Source organism: Meriones unguiculatus, chromosome 7 (assembly GCF_030254825.1).
Source record: "Meriones unguiculatus strain TT.TT164.6M chromosome 7, Bangor_MerUng_6.1, whole genome shotgun sequence".
Lineage (NCBI taxonomy): Eukaryota > Metazoa > Chordata > Mammalia > Rodentia > Muridae > Meriones > Meriones unguiculatus.
Genome location: NC_083355.1, coordinates 85,839,271 through 85,851,476, shown reverse-complemented (window position 1 = coordinate 85,851,476; position 12,206 = coordinate 85,839,271). Strand labels below are relative to the sequence as shown.

At 48.7% G+C, this 12,206-nt stretch overlaps 1 protein-coding gene across 2 annotated transcripts in view; it reads right to left on the bottom strand.

The window, feature by feature from the left end:
* Plekhh1 (pleckstrin homology, MyTH4 and FERM domain containing H1) overlaps positions 1–11,644 on the bottom strand; it is a 48,813-nt gene extending 37,169 nt beyond the window's left edge. The window contains exons 1-2 of one of the 2 annotated variants that reach the window (XM_060387759.1): positions 11,622–11,644; positions 1,725–1,901 (exon numbers count right to left, since the gene is read on the bottom strand). In XM_060387759.1, the coding sequence (XP_060243742.1) occupies positions 1,725–1,847 (123 nt within the window). In that variant the 5' untranslated portion in view covers positions 1,848–1,901; positions 11,622–11,644. Of the gene's footprint in view, positions 1–1,724; positions 1,902–11,169; positions 11,303–11,621 lie in introns of those variants that run through there. The other variant, XM_021651181.2, reaches the window with a different exon arrangement.
* Between the last annotated feature and the right edge of the window lie 562 nt (positions 11,645–12,206).

Here is a 12,206-nt window from a genome sequence, read left to right as displayed (position 1 = left end):
CAAAGGGGAGCCTGGCCACTTAGCCCTTCTCATGCAGGTGCTAAAACTGAGCTCTCCTGTTCTGTCCCTCTTTAGTTTACTCCTTGAAGAGGCCTCTAGCTTTTTTTTTTTTTTTTTCAGTGTTCAGCTCACATTTTGAATGATGTTTCTTCTTTCAGAGTTTCTATGTGCTTCGTTCACTGCGTTGTTCCTTTTGTTTTGTTTTATCTGAGGCAATTTTGTTGTCTTATTTTTAGAAGTCTTCGCCCCACTTAGCTGAGCTGCTCCTCCCTTATCTTTTCTTTCCCTTATCACCTCCCCCTACACCGAGGCCTAAGGCAAGGTCCTCAAACTTTATATGGACAAAACCATTTTCTAGGAGCCTGTTAACCAGACATTAACAGCATTCCCAAGACTCAGAACAAGAGGACTGAGTGACCCAAGAGCAGACACTCTAACAACCAGGCCACCACAAGGTTCTGGCAAAGAGGCTCTAACCACCCATCCTTAGGCCCACTACTCTTCCCCTGGCAGTACCTGCTGGCACCCACAGCAACCCTATACTGTCTGAACTAAAACAATGCCAACAGACCCAAGGTTTAGGAGTTCAAGTTCAATCTAGTCCAAGGTCATGCTCCAGCCATGGGAATGCCAAAATGACACCACCTGCTTGCCTTCCCAAACTCCAGGTTGCAGGACTGTCAGAAGAGCAAGTCATTTGTTCCACTTTTTCCAGCTTTACAAATCAAGGCTTAGACTTCACTTAGAAAAGGTGAGCTGAGATCTACCTTTGGACTGAGAAAGGGTTAGCTAAGCACACCAATACTGTAATCAGAACCATCAAGAGAACAGTTGGTCGAGTCACTCACCTGTTGTGTACCCACACAAATACGTTTTAAGTGCAGGCCTCCACTCCCTAAACAGGTTATACCTCTGAAAGTCAGCCACTTGAATGTACCTTCCCAGAGAAATGTGACAAAAGTGGTCAGTGTTGCTGAGCAGCCTGCCTAAGCCTGTAAAGATAACACACCTGTTCACACTGCTGATTCTGCGTCCACACTCTTATGGAAGTTATCAGATACAAGTCTCAAAATAACTCTGAGAGGTCTAATCCCCTGGCCTGACCGGTGGAAGTCCACAGCCAGGCAGGTCTGACTCCCAGGCTTGTTTGCTGTCCTCAGAAAATCAGGCACTCTCTGAGGCTCTGTCTGTTTATAAGGGATGGGCAGGAGGGTGGAGAGGCCCACTGTTCTCCTAAGGAGTCATCCAAAGTGTTAAATTAACAGCAGTAGGAGTACTAAGAAAAATAATGATGAAGATGATAAGCCATGAGGGGCTCAAAGTAACAGAGGACCAAGACGATGGTATCATTTTTAAAAGTTCAAGTGTTTGTTTCTGACAGAGTCTCACTATGTAGCCCAGGTTGGCCTCAAATCCTTAGAACATGGGAGTGGCCTTGAACTCACAAAGCTCTGAGGGCCTCTGCTTCCTGAGTGCTGGGATTAAAGCTGTGTTACACCATGGCCAGCTTGATTGTTTCATTCTTTACTGTGTAGCACTTGGGGTGGCAGAGCCAGGAGAAATGTCAGGTGACAGCTTTTGAGTTTTCATTTCTCATGAAAAGCGTAGCGAAGTCTTAGCAAGAGAGTTCACTTTCCCCACCTCACCCTCTCAACGCTGACACTGACAGTGGCTGCTGGCCCCGTGCCCTGAAGTGAGGGAATATCATGCTCTCTGGGACTCACCTTGTCAGCCAGCAGCTCCCTTATCTTGCTGGCCTGAAGGCGGAAGCGGAAAAGCTGTGTTTCCAGAGAAAGGCATCGTTTCTGCCAGTCTATGCTGGCCACCTCCACCTTGACTTCTGCCATGATGGAAATAGCATCCAAATATTCCCAGAGCTCCAAGATGCAGCACACTGAGAACTGAAAAGATAAAGAGAGTAGGAGGAGGAATTCAAGGGAAGGAGGAGACCAAAGGGCAGAGAAAACAGGGTGGGGAAGAGAGGTGGTTCCAGCGCTCCCAACTGTGTTCCCACTTCTCTCAGCCCAGGACCAGGTGCTAAATGACTTCAGGACAAAACCCAAGACACCTTCCAAAGAACCTGGTTCCTTCTCTCTTTCTGTTGACTGTTTTAATATATTTTAGTAAGTGATCCTTACGAAGAGTTTCAGGCATTACACTTTCTTAATTAGCACACAGAGCATTAGCTTTTATTGTATTTTCAAATAAAAATTCTCCTTCTCCAACCCACTGCCCCACTCAGATCCACAGGCACCTTCTTCACTTTGATGCCACCTGCACTTTATCGCCCATCCCACTTTCCTCATCTTGTTCCTCTCTTGTACCCTTTCTAGTTTCGAAACTGCTGCTGGAACTGTCTCCTTGGGGAGATGTAAACAAACACCAACTCCCTCCTTATAAGGCACCAACAACAAACCAAAGATAATTCCACTGAAGTCCAACTTGGGAAACGAATGAATTCATCAGGCTTACTTACAGAACCTGGGTAGAGGGGCACTTCCGGGAATGTGGGTGAGCACAAAGCAGTTTCACCCCAGCCTGGATGACAACTTCCCCGTAACCGCATAGATGGTATCTCCTCAGTTAACAACCCAGTTAACAAATGGCCAGGAGGTGAGAAGGGAGCTTCAGGAATCTCGGGGGAGGGAGGGTCCAATGACCCTCCCCAACCCTCCTTCTCTGTGGGATCTTCAGCAGCAAACAAGCCTCGATGGGGGGGGGGGGGCACTTGCAAATAGTCACAGCTGTTGTGCCGAGGCTGTGGCTATTACCCTTGGATGATAGCGCTCTACAATAATAGCCCATACCCATGCTTGCTCATAGCCTACACACACAGACACAGAAAGCAAAGATCCATGTGTGAGACACAAGACAGTCTGAGTCTAGGTCACCTTGCTTCATGTAATAATTTCCAGATTTATCAGCTCTCCTACTGATTTCACCATCTTATTTACAGCTGAACAAAACTCCATTTGGCATATGCCACATTTTCACTATCCACTCATCTGCTGAACATTTAGGCTGTTTCCATTTCCTCTGTATAATGAACAGTACAATGAGAAACATGGATGAACAAGCATGTCCAAGGCAGTCCTCTGCGAATATGCCCAGAAATAGTATAGCTCGTTCTATTTTTAATTTTTTTTATTACATCTTAAAAGAAAAAAAAATAAGCTGACTGCAATCCGTAGAGTTCATATACTTCTGGGTGTGGAGCTACTCACTAGAGCGTGATGCACTGACCAGGCCACACCCTCAAAGAAAACGGACTCTCCCTCCAGAAGCCATCAACTGTCCGTAGTTCCTCCATTAGGGCTGGAGGTTCATGAACACCCTCCCTGTTTTTAATTTACAGAGAAACTTCCACCGTGATTCCTCTATTGCACTAGCTTACATTAACATTCCTCTTAGCAGTGACTGACCGTCCCTCTCTCCCTCACCAGCATTGGCTGTCACCTGTTTTCTTGACGGTAGTTAGGTAAGCAGTGAAACATAGGGCTCCCTTGTTTGTCATGTAACTGTCTGCTCAGCTGCCATATTGTCACATACCGTTCTAGGCTCTGCGGTTAAATAGGGGTCCCCACACTTAGTTTTCCATTATAAAATACTCACAAATGTGAACAAGTAGGAGCAGGGAAGGGGGCTGAGTATACGGGGAGGAGCCTTGGTACTTAAGAAAACCCTGAAGTGACAAACAGATTCATCTAAGGTCACACAGCTAACCGGGGGCAGGGCTCTGGTTCCTGCGTTAGTCCTGTATCTCTGTGGATATTAGATTGGCTGAGAGTGGACAGGAAATATACTTTGGGTTCCCTTGACACTCTTCTGTTTAGCTGGGATCTGGGCAATTATCATCAGTTCATCCTGACTGGGAACAAAATCTTGTTCTCTCATCCCCTCCAAGTTATAAGACACAAGCCAGAAGATTTCGAGATGTTTTGCTCCAGCCTCCGGTGAAAGCCACCCTTCATAACCCAGACAGAAAAATGTATCCAGATGCCCCCTACCTGTAGCGCAGACAAGAAAAACTGGGTCAAGGATGAGAAAAGAAGCAGGCAGGAGTGTGCCTGAGCTTGGAGACAGAGGCACAGCATGAGCAGGAGAGGAAAACTGGATGGTGTGATCAGCATCAGGACTTGTAAGTCTCCCAAGCCACCGCCGTCGTAAGTAAGGCCTGGGCTGAACCACAGCATATGGTCACCTGAATACTAAATCACTTTAAGAAATGACTGTGAAAGCAGGGCCATAGTGGCATGTGCCTTTAATCCCAGCACTCAGGAGGCAGAGGCGGGAGGATCTCTGAGTTGGGGGCCAGCCTGGTCTACACAACCAGTTCTACAACAGCCAGGGCTACACAGAGAAACTGTGTACCGAAAATGCAAAAACATAAAAAAATAGTAACAAGTGTGTGTTCATGTTTGTTGCTGGTAATCAAACCTAGGGATAAATGCATGCTAGGTTACGTGCCCTGACAGCCTCTCAGCTACACGCTAGCCCTAACTAGCTGGGGGGATAGGTCGACAGCAGTTTGTTATACTGGTCTTTCTACTTGAAAAGAATGCTTGGAAATTTCTATAATAAAATGTGTTGTACTTTGAGATCCTCTTCTCTCATTGTTCAGGGGCCTTGCAGCCTCTGAAAATCCAGTCACTTTCTACTTGGAAACACTAAGTGGGAGCGATAGTGGGCCTCTTTCACCACTCGTCACCATTATTGTTTCTTCCCTCACGCTAGACTTTGATTAGTAGATTTCTCTCATTATGTTTTTGTTTGTTTTGTTTGTCGTTGTCTTGTTTTGTTTTTGAGACAGGGTCTCACTGTGAAGCCCTGGCTGACTTGGAACTTGCTATGTAGACCAGGCTGGCCTTGAACTCGCAGAGATCTGCCTGCCTCTGCCTCCTGAGTACTGGAACTTAGAGGCCTCTCCTGTTAGACTTTACAAATAGCTCCCACTTCTTGAGTCCTTACTGTATAGCAAGCACACGCACTCTCTTCCTCAGGTCAACCTGGAAACCATAGGAAGGCACTATTGTCTCTACACAGGTCACTGAGGAATAGAGTTTGGGTAACTTCTACAGATGGTTCCATAGCTGGTCAGGAGTAGGACCAAACCCAAGGAAGGAAGGACGGTAGGAAGGAGCAAGCTGGTGGCACAGGTCATCAGTTGTCTACCTGTTTACCTAGCACCCTTGAGGCACTGGGGTTTGAGTGGGGCAGTGGCAGGGTGGGGTGGCAGGCATTCTATTCCCGAGTCCACAAAGAGTAAGATACATGGTTAGCATGCTCAAATACCTTTCAGATGTCTTAGCACTAAGATGAACCCAGATTTCCCAAGGCATCTGGGGCTCAGATATTCCCCACCACAAACCTCCATAAGCACAGACATTTGCCCAGTCGGTAGACCCTGAGAGAAGGGCAGAACAATTAAGCCACTGATAGGTCTGGTGTCTGATTCTTTCGGCTCTGGGATCCTCTGAACACTGGACACATGACCTAAGCCCAGAAGTGTCATCCCAGACAAAAGGGACATTGTGACCTCCCAGCCAGTCCCACTTCAAAAGACTGGGACCGACTGGAACAAGCAGGAAGACAAAAGACAAAAACAAAACATGACCTTATCTGAGCTAAGATCACTGCTGTAAAGACAAACAGAGCCTAGGAGGGCTGGGAGAAGGCTGGGAGGCTTCATGTTTGGGTCTCCTTGTCCTTCAGGGAAACTGTGTTTTTCGTCCTATAAACAGGAAAAGTGGCAGATCTGAAACTAGGACTTGCGGAGTCTTGTTCTCTAGTCTAGGGCTAAGAACTAAAGTATCTAAGAAAAGCCCAAGGGTTGGGGGGGCAAAACAGCAGAAATTTGGTGACTTGATTTGATTTAAATACTTAAGTCCTTCTTTTGATTGTCCAAGCTACTTAAGAGATTCCGTGGGGCCTGGGAAATGCCAGATTATCAGTCTCCTAGAATTTGGGAGATGACCTGTCTCAAGTCTCTGCCTGGCCCTGATAGGAGATTACACTTAAGACTCCAGGGAGTGCTTTCTCCATTGGAGCATCTTCATGACCTCACAGTTCTGGACGATCAAGTGATCCGGTTAATCCTTCTCCTGCCCTAGGGATGCTGACAAGTCCTCAGAAGGCTGGGGCTCTCGCTAGGCTTGCCTTGACATGTGAGGGGATTTAAAGGTTTGGGATTAGATCTAGAGTAAGGTATCTACTGCTAAATCAAAGGGCTGGAGGCTCTTCAGGCTAAAGCAGGTGGTAGGACTGACAGCTATAGAACAAGAGATGTTAAGGAAGATGCTAGTAAACTGAACTTTGCCTGCTGAGTGTCCCTGCACTTGTACCATCCAAAAAGACAGATGACCAAGAATGAACAGAAAGGAACACCTAGCATTTTAAAAATGTCATGTGTGAGTGCATGTGTATACACATGTGAAGGCCAGAGAGCGGCATCAGGTGTCTTCCTCAATCACTCTCCACCTTATCTATTTATGAGCTTGTTTCTGCCTTTTGAGACCAGGTTTTTCACTGGATGTGGAGCTCACTGGCCAGTGGGTTCCTGGGATTCTCTTGTCTCTGCCTCCTCAGAGCTGGGATTTCAGGTATGCTAACACACCTCCTTTTTTTTTTTTTTTTTTTTTTATGTGAATGCTGGAGATCAAACCCAGATCCTCATATTTACATGGCAAGTGTTCAACCAACCCAGACCCCAGTGCTTAACTTTTCAAAGCATCACGTGTTTGTTTATGATCCCGAGACAGACAGCGAGTGCAGTTATTCACCTTGAACACAAGAGGTTAACTGGCACTTGTGATCAGTTCAGCGACAACTAGAGGAGAGCAGAACTGAGTCAAGACTTGTGCTCTCCCAACATCTACAACAGCCCTCTTTCTGTGAGGATGCTTCAGGAGTGATGGCAAACATTGGTGAGTGCTACCCGGCTTGCATCACGGCCAAGGAAATTAATAAGAGAGGGTGGGGGTGTAGCTTAATGAGCTGGAAACAAACCCCAGCTCAAGTGTACTTTGTTTCCTCCTCTGAATTTTTGTTAGGAAGCTACAACACACACAAGAAGTGAGAACTAGCACAACAAGTTCCTGTGTCCCCCACTCAACATCTTCATCACCAGTGCCACTCTTCTGAAACCTGCTCTCTTGCTTTCACCAGGGCCCAGAAGACTGTGCGCATGACAGACAAGCCAGATGATCTCCAGGGCTCTACCTGCCTTTCTGAAGCTCTGCATTCCCAGCACCCTGGATTTAGTGCCACAGAGGCCCACAGAGGCATGCTACAGACAAAGGCTGGGGGTAAAAGAAAGGTTGTGGGAAAAGACACAAGACCAGTTTGGTGACTTTAGACTCAGAGAAAACACAAACTTGCTCTGGGATCTCTGGGTCAAAGTTGGGGATTTAGCCAGGAAAAAAAACCCCACAAAATACTGAGATTTAACTTAATTCAGCCAACTTTTGGTGATTCCTATGTGCAATTTTCAAGCACTAAGGTCATTAAAGATCTTCTGGTTTTCACTGCTGACCCAGGACAGCACGATGCTTCCAATACCATTACCAGAAGGTAAGGAAGGCCAGGCACAGTGGTGTGCCTGTATAATTTCAGCACTCTGGAGGCTGAGGCAGAGGGAATCACCACAAAGAAGGTAATGCAGCCTCTCACTTCCCGAATGTGGAGAAGTGAGGACCCTATGTGACTTCTGTTTCTAAGGATGGGTATCACCTAATGTGAGAGCTGCTCTCCAGCCAAGTGGGAAAGGAAGACCTCCATGCCTCTTTCTGGTGTATCTGGGAGGAGATGGTGAGCCTCACCCCACCCTCCTGACAGCACTGAGGAGATAAAAGAAAGCCAGAGCTTGCCCTAGCCTTTGAGAACCTCAGTATCAAAGGAGGAACACAGCACAGCACTGACCATCCCAAGCTGAGGCCAAACAACTTGGGTCTGAATAACGGCTCGGATACTAAATAACCCATCTGCTTAACTCCTCTGGTCCTCACTTCCCCTCTGAAATCGACAGCAATGTTTAAAAATGAGAGCAGTGCTATCATTTGAGTCCTATGAAACTGCTAACATTTAACTTTCTTTTTGACGGTCAAAACAGCAATTCCAAGCTGGGCAAGGCAGTTCAGAACTGTAACCCCAGCACTCAGGAGGCTGAAGCAGGGAAACAGCCTCAAATTCTAGGACAGGCTGTGCTATGAAGTAAGACTTTGTCTCAAACAAGCAAAGGTAATTTCATCTGGGTGTGTGTCCCGTAATCCCGGTGCCTGAGAGCTGGAGGCAGGAGGGGACTAGTTCTAGGATAACCTGGACTATACAGTGAAGCTACGGGGTGGGGGGTAGCGATCCCAGGGCTGTGTGTATTTATGTGTGTAGGCCAGGGTTCTATACCTGCACAGCAGAAAGGGTGGGAGGGAGGGGCAGAGGAGACTTTGCACAGAATTCCCTTGAAATTTTAATTCAGTATTACCTGCTGAGTATATGACTCAGTAAGTGTCAGCTAATGTGGCTACCAACAAACAAAAGGCATAAACCAGCAGCTCCCCTGGCATATGGGGACATGTGGTTACTGTAATTTGATAATTACATTGTCTTCCTATTTTTCAGTATTAAAAAAAAAAAAGAGTATAAGGTACACAGTAAGGCTCCTTCCCACTCCTGTACTTTAGCAATACTTTTTTTTCCAGCTATTCAGAGTGCAAACATTCCCCTCCCCCCTCTCTCCGAGACAGCGTTTCTCTGTGTATCAGCCCTGGCTGTTCTGGAACTCACTGTAGATCAGGCTGGCCTCAAACTCACAGAGATCCGCCTGCCTCTGTCTTCCATGTGCTGGGATTAAAGGTGTGCACCACACCACCTGACCAGAATACAAGCATTCATATACATGATATATACACACTACATATGTGTGTGCGTGTTTATATATGTATGTATAGACATATATAGTGTGTCTATATCACGTATATGCATATATATCTACCATATGTCTATATGTATATGTATGGATATACACACTATATGTACATATATATACACATATGCATATATACCTATACTGTGTGTGTGTAATCACATGTGTGTGCTGGTGTCCACAGAGGCCAGAGGGGCTGTTAGATGGAATGGAGTTGGAGTGACGGTGGATGTAGGTGCTGGGAACCAAACTTAGATCCTCTGCAGAGGCATCGAGCCCCCTTAACTGCTGAGCCATCTCTACAGCTACCTATGCCGTAGTCACCGTACTTAACGGCGGAACTCCCAGTTCTTCCTCTCGGCAAATGTCCTTACTGCGCACCCCCCAAGGCTTCTCAAGAACCTTAATGCATTCTATTGTGAGGCTATTATTACACGATCTTAAGAATCCCTTGTTGATAGACATTTGTTTCCAAACTTTTTCTAAAATAAACAATACTACAATGAATATTCAACGAATATGCCTGAGTTTCTATGTATCAGCAGAGAGGATAGTCCTAGAAATGAGATCATAGGATTAAGTAATGTGTATTGTAAAGTGCTGTCCCCTGAGGCTCCCCTAATTCATACTTCAGCCAATAGTAAGTGCCCATTCTCCAACTCAGACTAACTTTCGGTTTTCTCTTGATGTCCTACTATGTAGCCTAGGCTGGCCTGGAACTCGCTACATAGTAGACTTACTCTGAACCAGTGATCCCTCTTCCTTACCCTTCCGAGTACAGAGAAGATAGGGATGGACCACATGCCAGGCTACAGTATCAGTCCGGAACCAGCTAGAGGTAGAGGGTAAGACAGTGCAGGATGGGGCTCAGCACTAGTCTGCAGTGAGGGAGGGAATCCCCGTACCTAAACATGCACAAAGCGTTCTTCAGTCTCTGAGGACGGGAGTGTCAACACTTGTGCACAGCCTTGTAGAGATGAGAATCATTATGAGGGATGAGTTAGACGTGGTAACATTACTATAATGTCAACGCTAGAAAGGCTGAGGCAGGAGGACTGTTGTGAGACTCAGCAAAGAGGGGGAAGGAGAAAGACAAACAGAGACAAAGAAATAAAAAGAAGGAAGAGGGAAAAGAAAAAAAGACACCGCGAAGAACGGAATGAGAGGAAAACGCTTCTCTCCTATTACTGGTGCCGTTTTTTTATTTTTTATTTTTTCAGCCAGAAGGGCAGTACATTATTTTAGGCTAATAGTTCATTTCCCTAAGTTTGAACAGTTCCTTGAGGTGAACAGTATCACGCCCCAGCTGAGTAGGTCCCTTAGGCAGCTAGGGGAGGTATCACATTTGGAATCTAGAAGGCTTAGGTTTGAGTCCTGTCTCTACGTGACCTTTACAGTCTTTCACTATAACCTTGCGCAAGGCACTTTTTTTTTTTCCTGAGTTCTAGTTTCCTCCTTTACAGAGAAAGGTGAATGGATTGAGACTGAGCGACGACTACTTGCACCTCACACACTGTCTGACACGGAAGACAGTCCAGAAAGTCTGGTGCTGAGGAACTGATAGCTAGTCCATTGGGGTGGGGTGGGGCGGGGGAGTTATTTCAAATAACCATCTTCCGAGCATTCTCCTAGAGCCCGGAATCTATCCGTGTCAGTGAGTTTTACGAGGTGGACTCACAATAGAAGCTAATGAAGACCCTGACAGGGAGGAAGTCCGCTGAAGGAGCCACAGGGAGAACATTCTATCTCCGCGAGAGGGTCTCCGAAGCCCCCGGCCACCCTCCCTGGAAGGCTACGGGGGCACAAAGCCCCTGATGTCACCCGGCGCCCAACCTGTGCCCTTTTCTGTCTGGCTGACTCCTGATACCCCTAGAGGAGCGACACGCAGAAACCACAGAAGCAACAACCCAGCAACAACCCGGGACGAGGTGCTGGTCGAGAGCGCCGAGCAGCGAGCTGCGCGCACGTCCCGACAGCCCTTCCCAGCAGCAACTGGATCGAGCCGGTCCCGAACGGCAGGACCTACCGCGGGAAGGCTACTCACCGCCTCCCAGCGCGGGCGTCCAGGAGGGCGTCCAGGAGCTCCCGGTGGCCGGCGCCGGTCCCGCGGCTCCCAGGGAGGGAGGAGGCACCTGCTCCGGAGTCGCCCTCCCTGCCGCAAGGAGTCAGCCGCGTCCGCCCCGCTGGTCGCCCTCTCCCGGCGGCACACCCCCCTGCCCTCCCGGCCCGCCCCGGCCCCCGGGGCCGCTCACCTGAGCGAGCTGCCGGGAGTCCCGCCTGGACCCCGATCGCCACGCGCGTCCCCGCCCTGCCGCGGCTCCCCGCCCGGTGCCGGGAGGCCGCCGGGTCTCCGCTCCCCCGCCGCAGGGGTCGCGGTGGGCGTGGCGGGCCGAGGTCGGAGCCTGGGAGGTCTCCGCCCGCTCCGCACAAAGCCCGCCCGGCGCCGGTGCAGCGCCGCGCCCGCTGTGTCCGCACCGCGCTCGGCGGGCAGCTCGCGGCCAGGCACAGGAAATGACCTCAGCAGCCGCAGCCTCCCACCGCGGGGCGCGGCCGGGGCCCGCCGGGAGGGCTGCGCGCTGCGACCCCCGGACTGCGTGGGACGCCCCCCACCCACCTCCCCGGCGGGATGCTCGAGAGACCGAACCCAACCCCCTGAAGGAGGGTCCAGCGAGAGTCCAGCGAGCCACCTGTAAGGAAGTACCACCTGGTTGTTGGGTCCGTCCGGCTGATTTGTAGTTTGGAGAAGAAAGAAGGGAGCGCGTTGCCGCAGCTCATGAGGAGAACTTGTTTGCTTGTTGTGTGTCTTACTTATTTTAAAGGCGACAGCCAGGGAGTCAGAAGGGCCAGGAGCCCTCGTTTGCAATACCTAACTCACAAAATAATAATTACACATCCAGAGGGAACGGGACACTAGACGTTTGGTTAGGGGATGGGGCTGAAGAAGATGCAAATGAACTGAAGCTAGGAAGGGGCCGCTTTGCAATACTGCTTCTTTTGGCTGGGCGGAACTCATGATGGAGGTCCTGGGTTTGAGTCCTAGAGCCAAAAAGAACAAACAAACAAAAAGATAGAAAGACAAAAGACACAGAGCTGCCTTTCCCAGTTCCCTGCAGTGAACAGAAAGAAACCCCCACCAGGGTCTATATTCACTCCATGCACCCACAGAGAAAAATCCCCGGCCCCACCCCAGGTTTAAATCTGAATCTGGGGGTGGGAGTGGAGCCGGGGAATTGCCCTTGGAGGAAACAAAAAAGCCTCAGGCATTCTCATGGACAATTTTGAAAGCTCG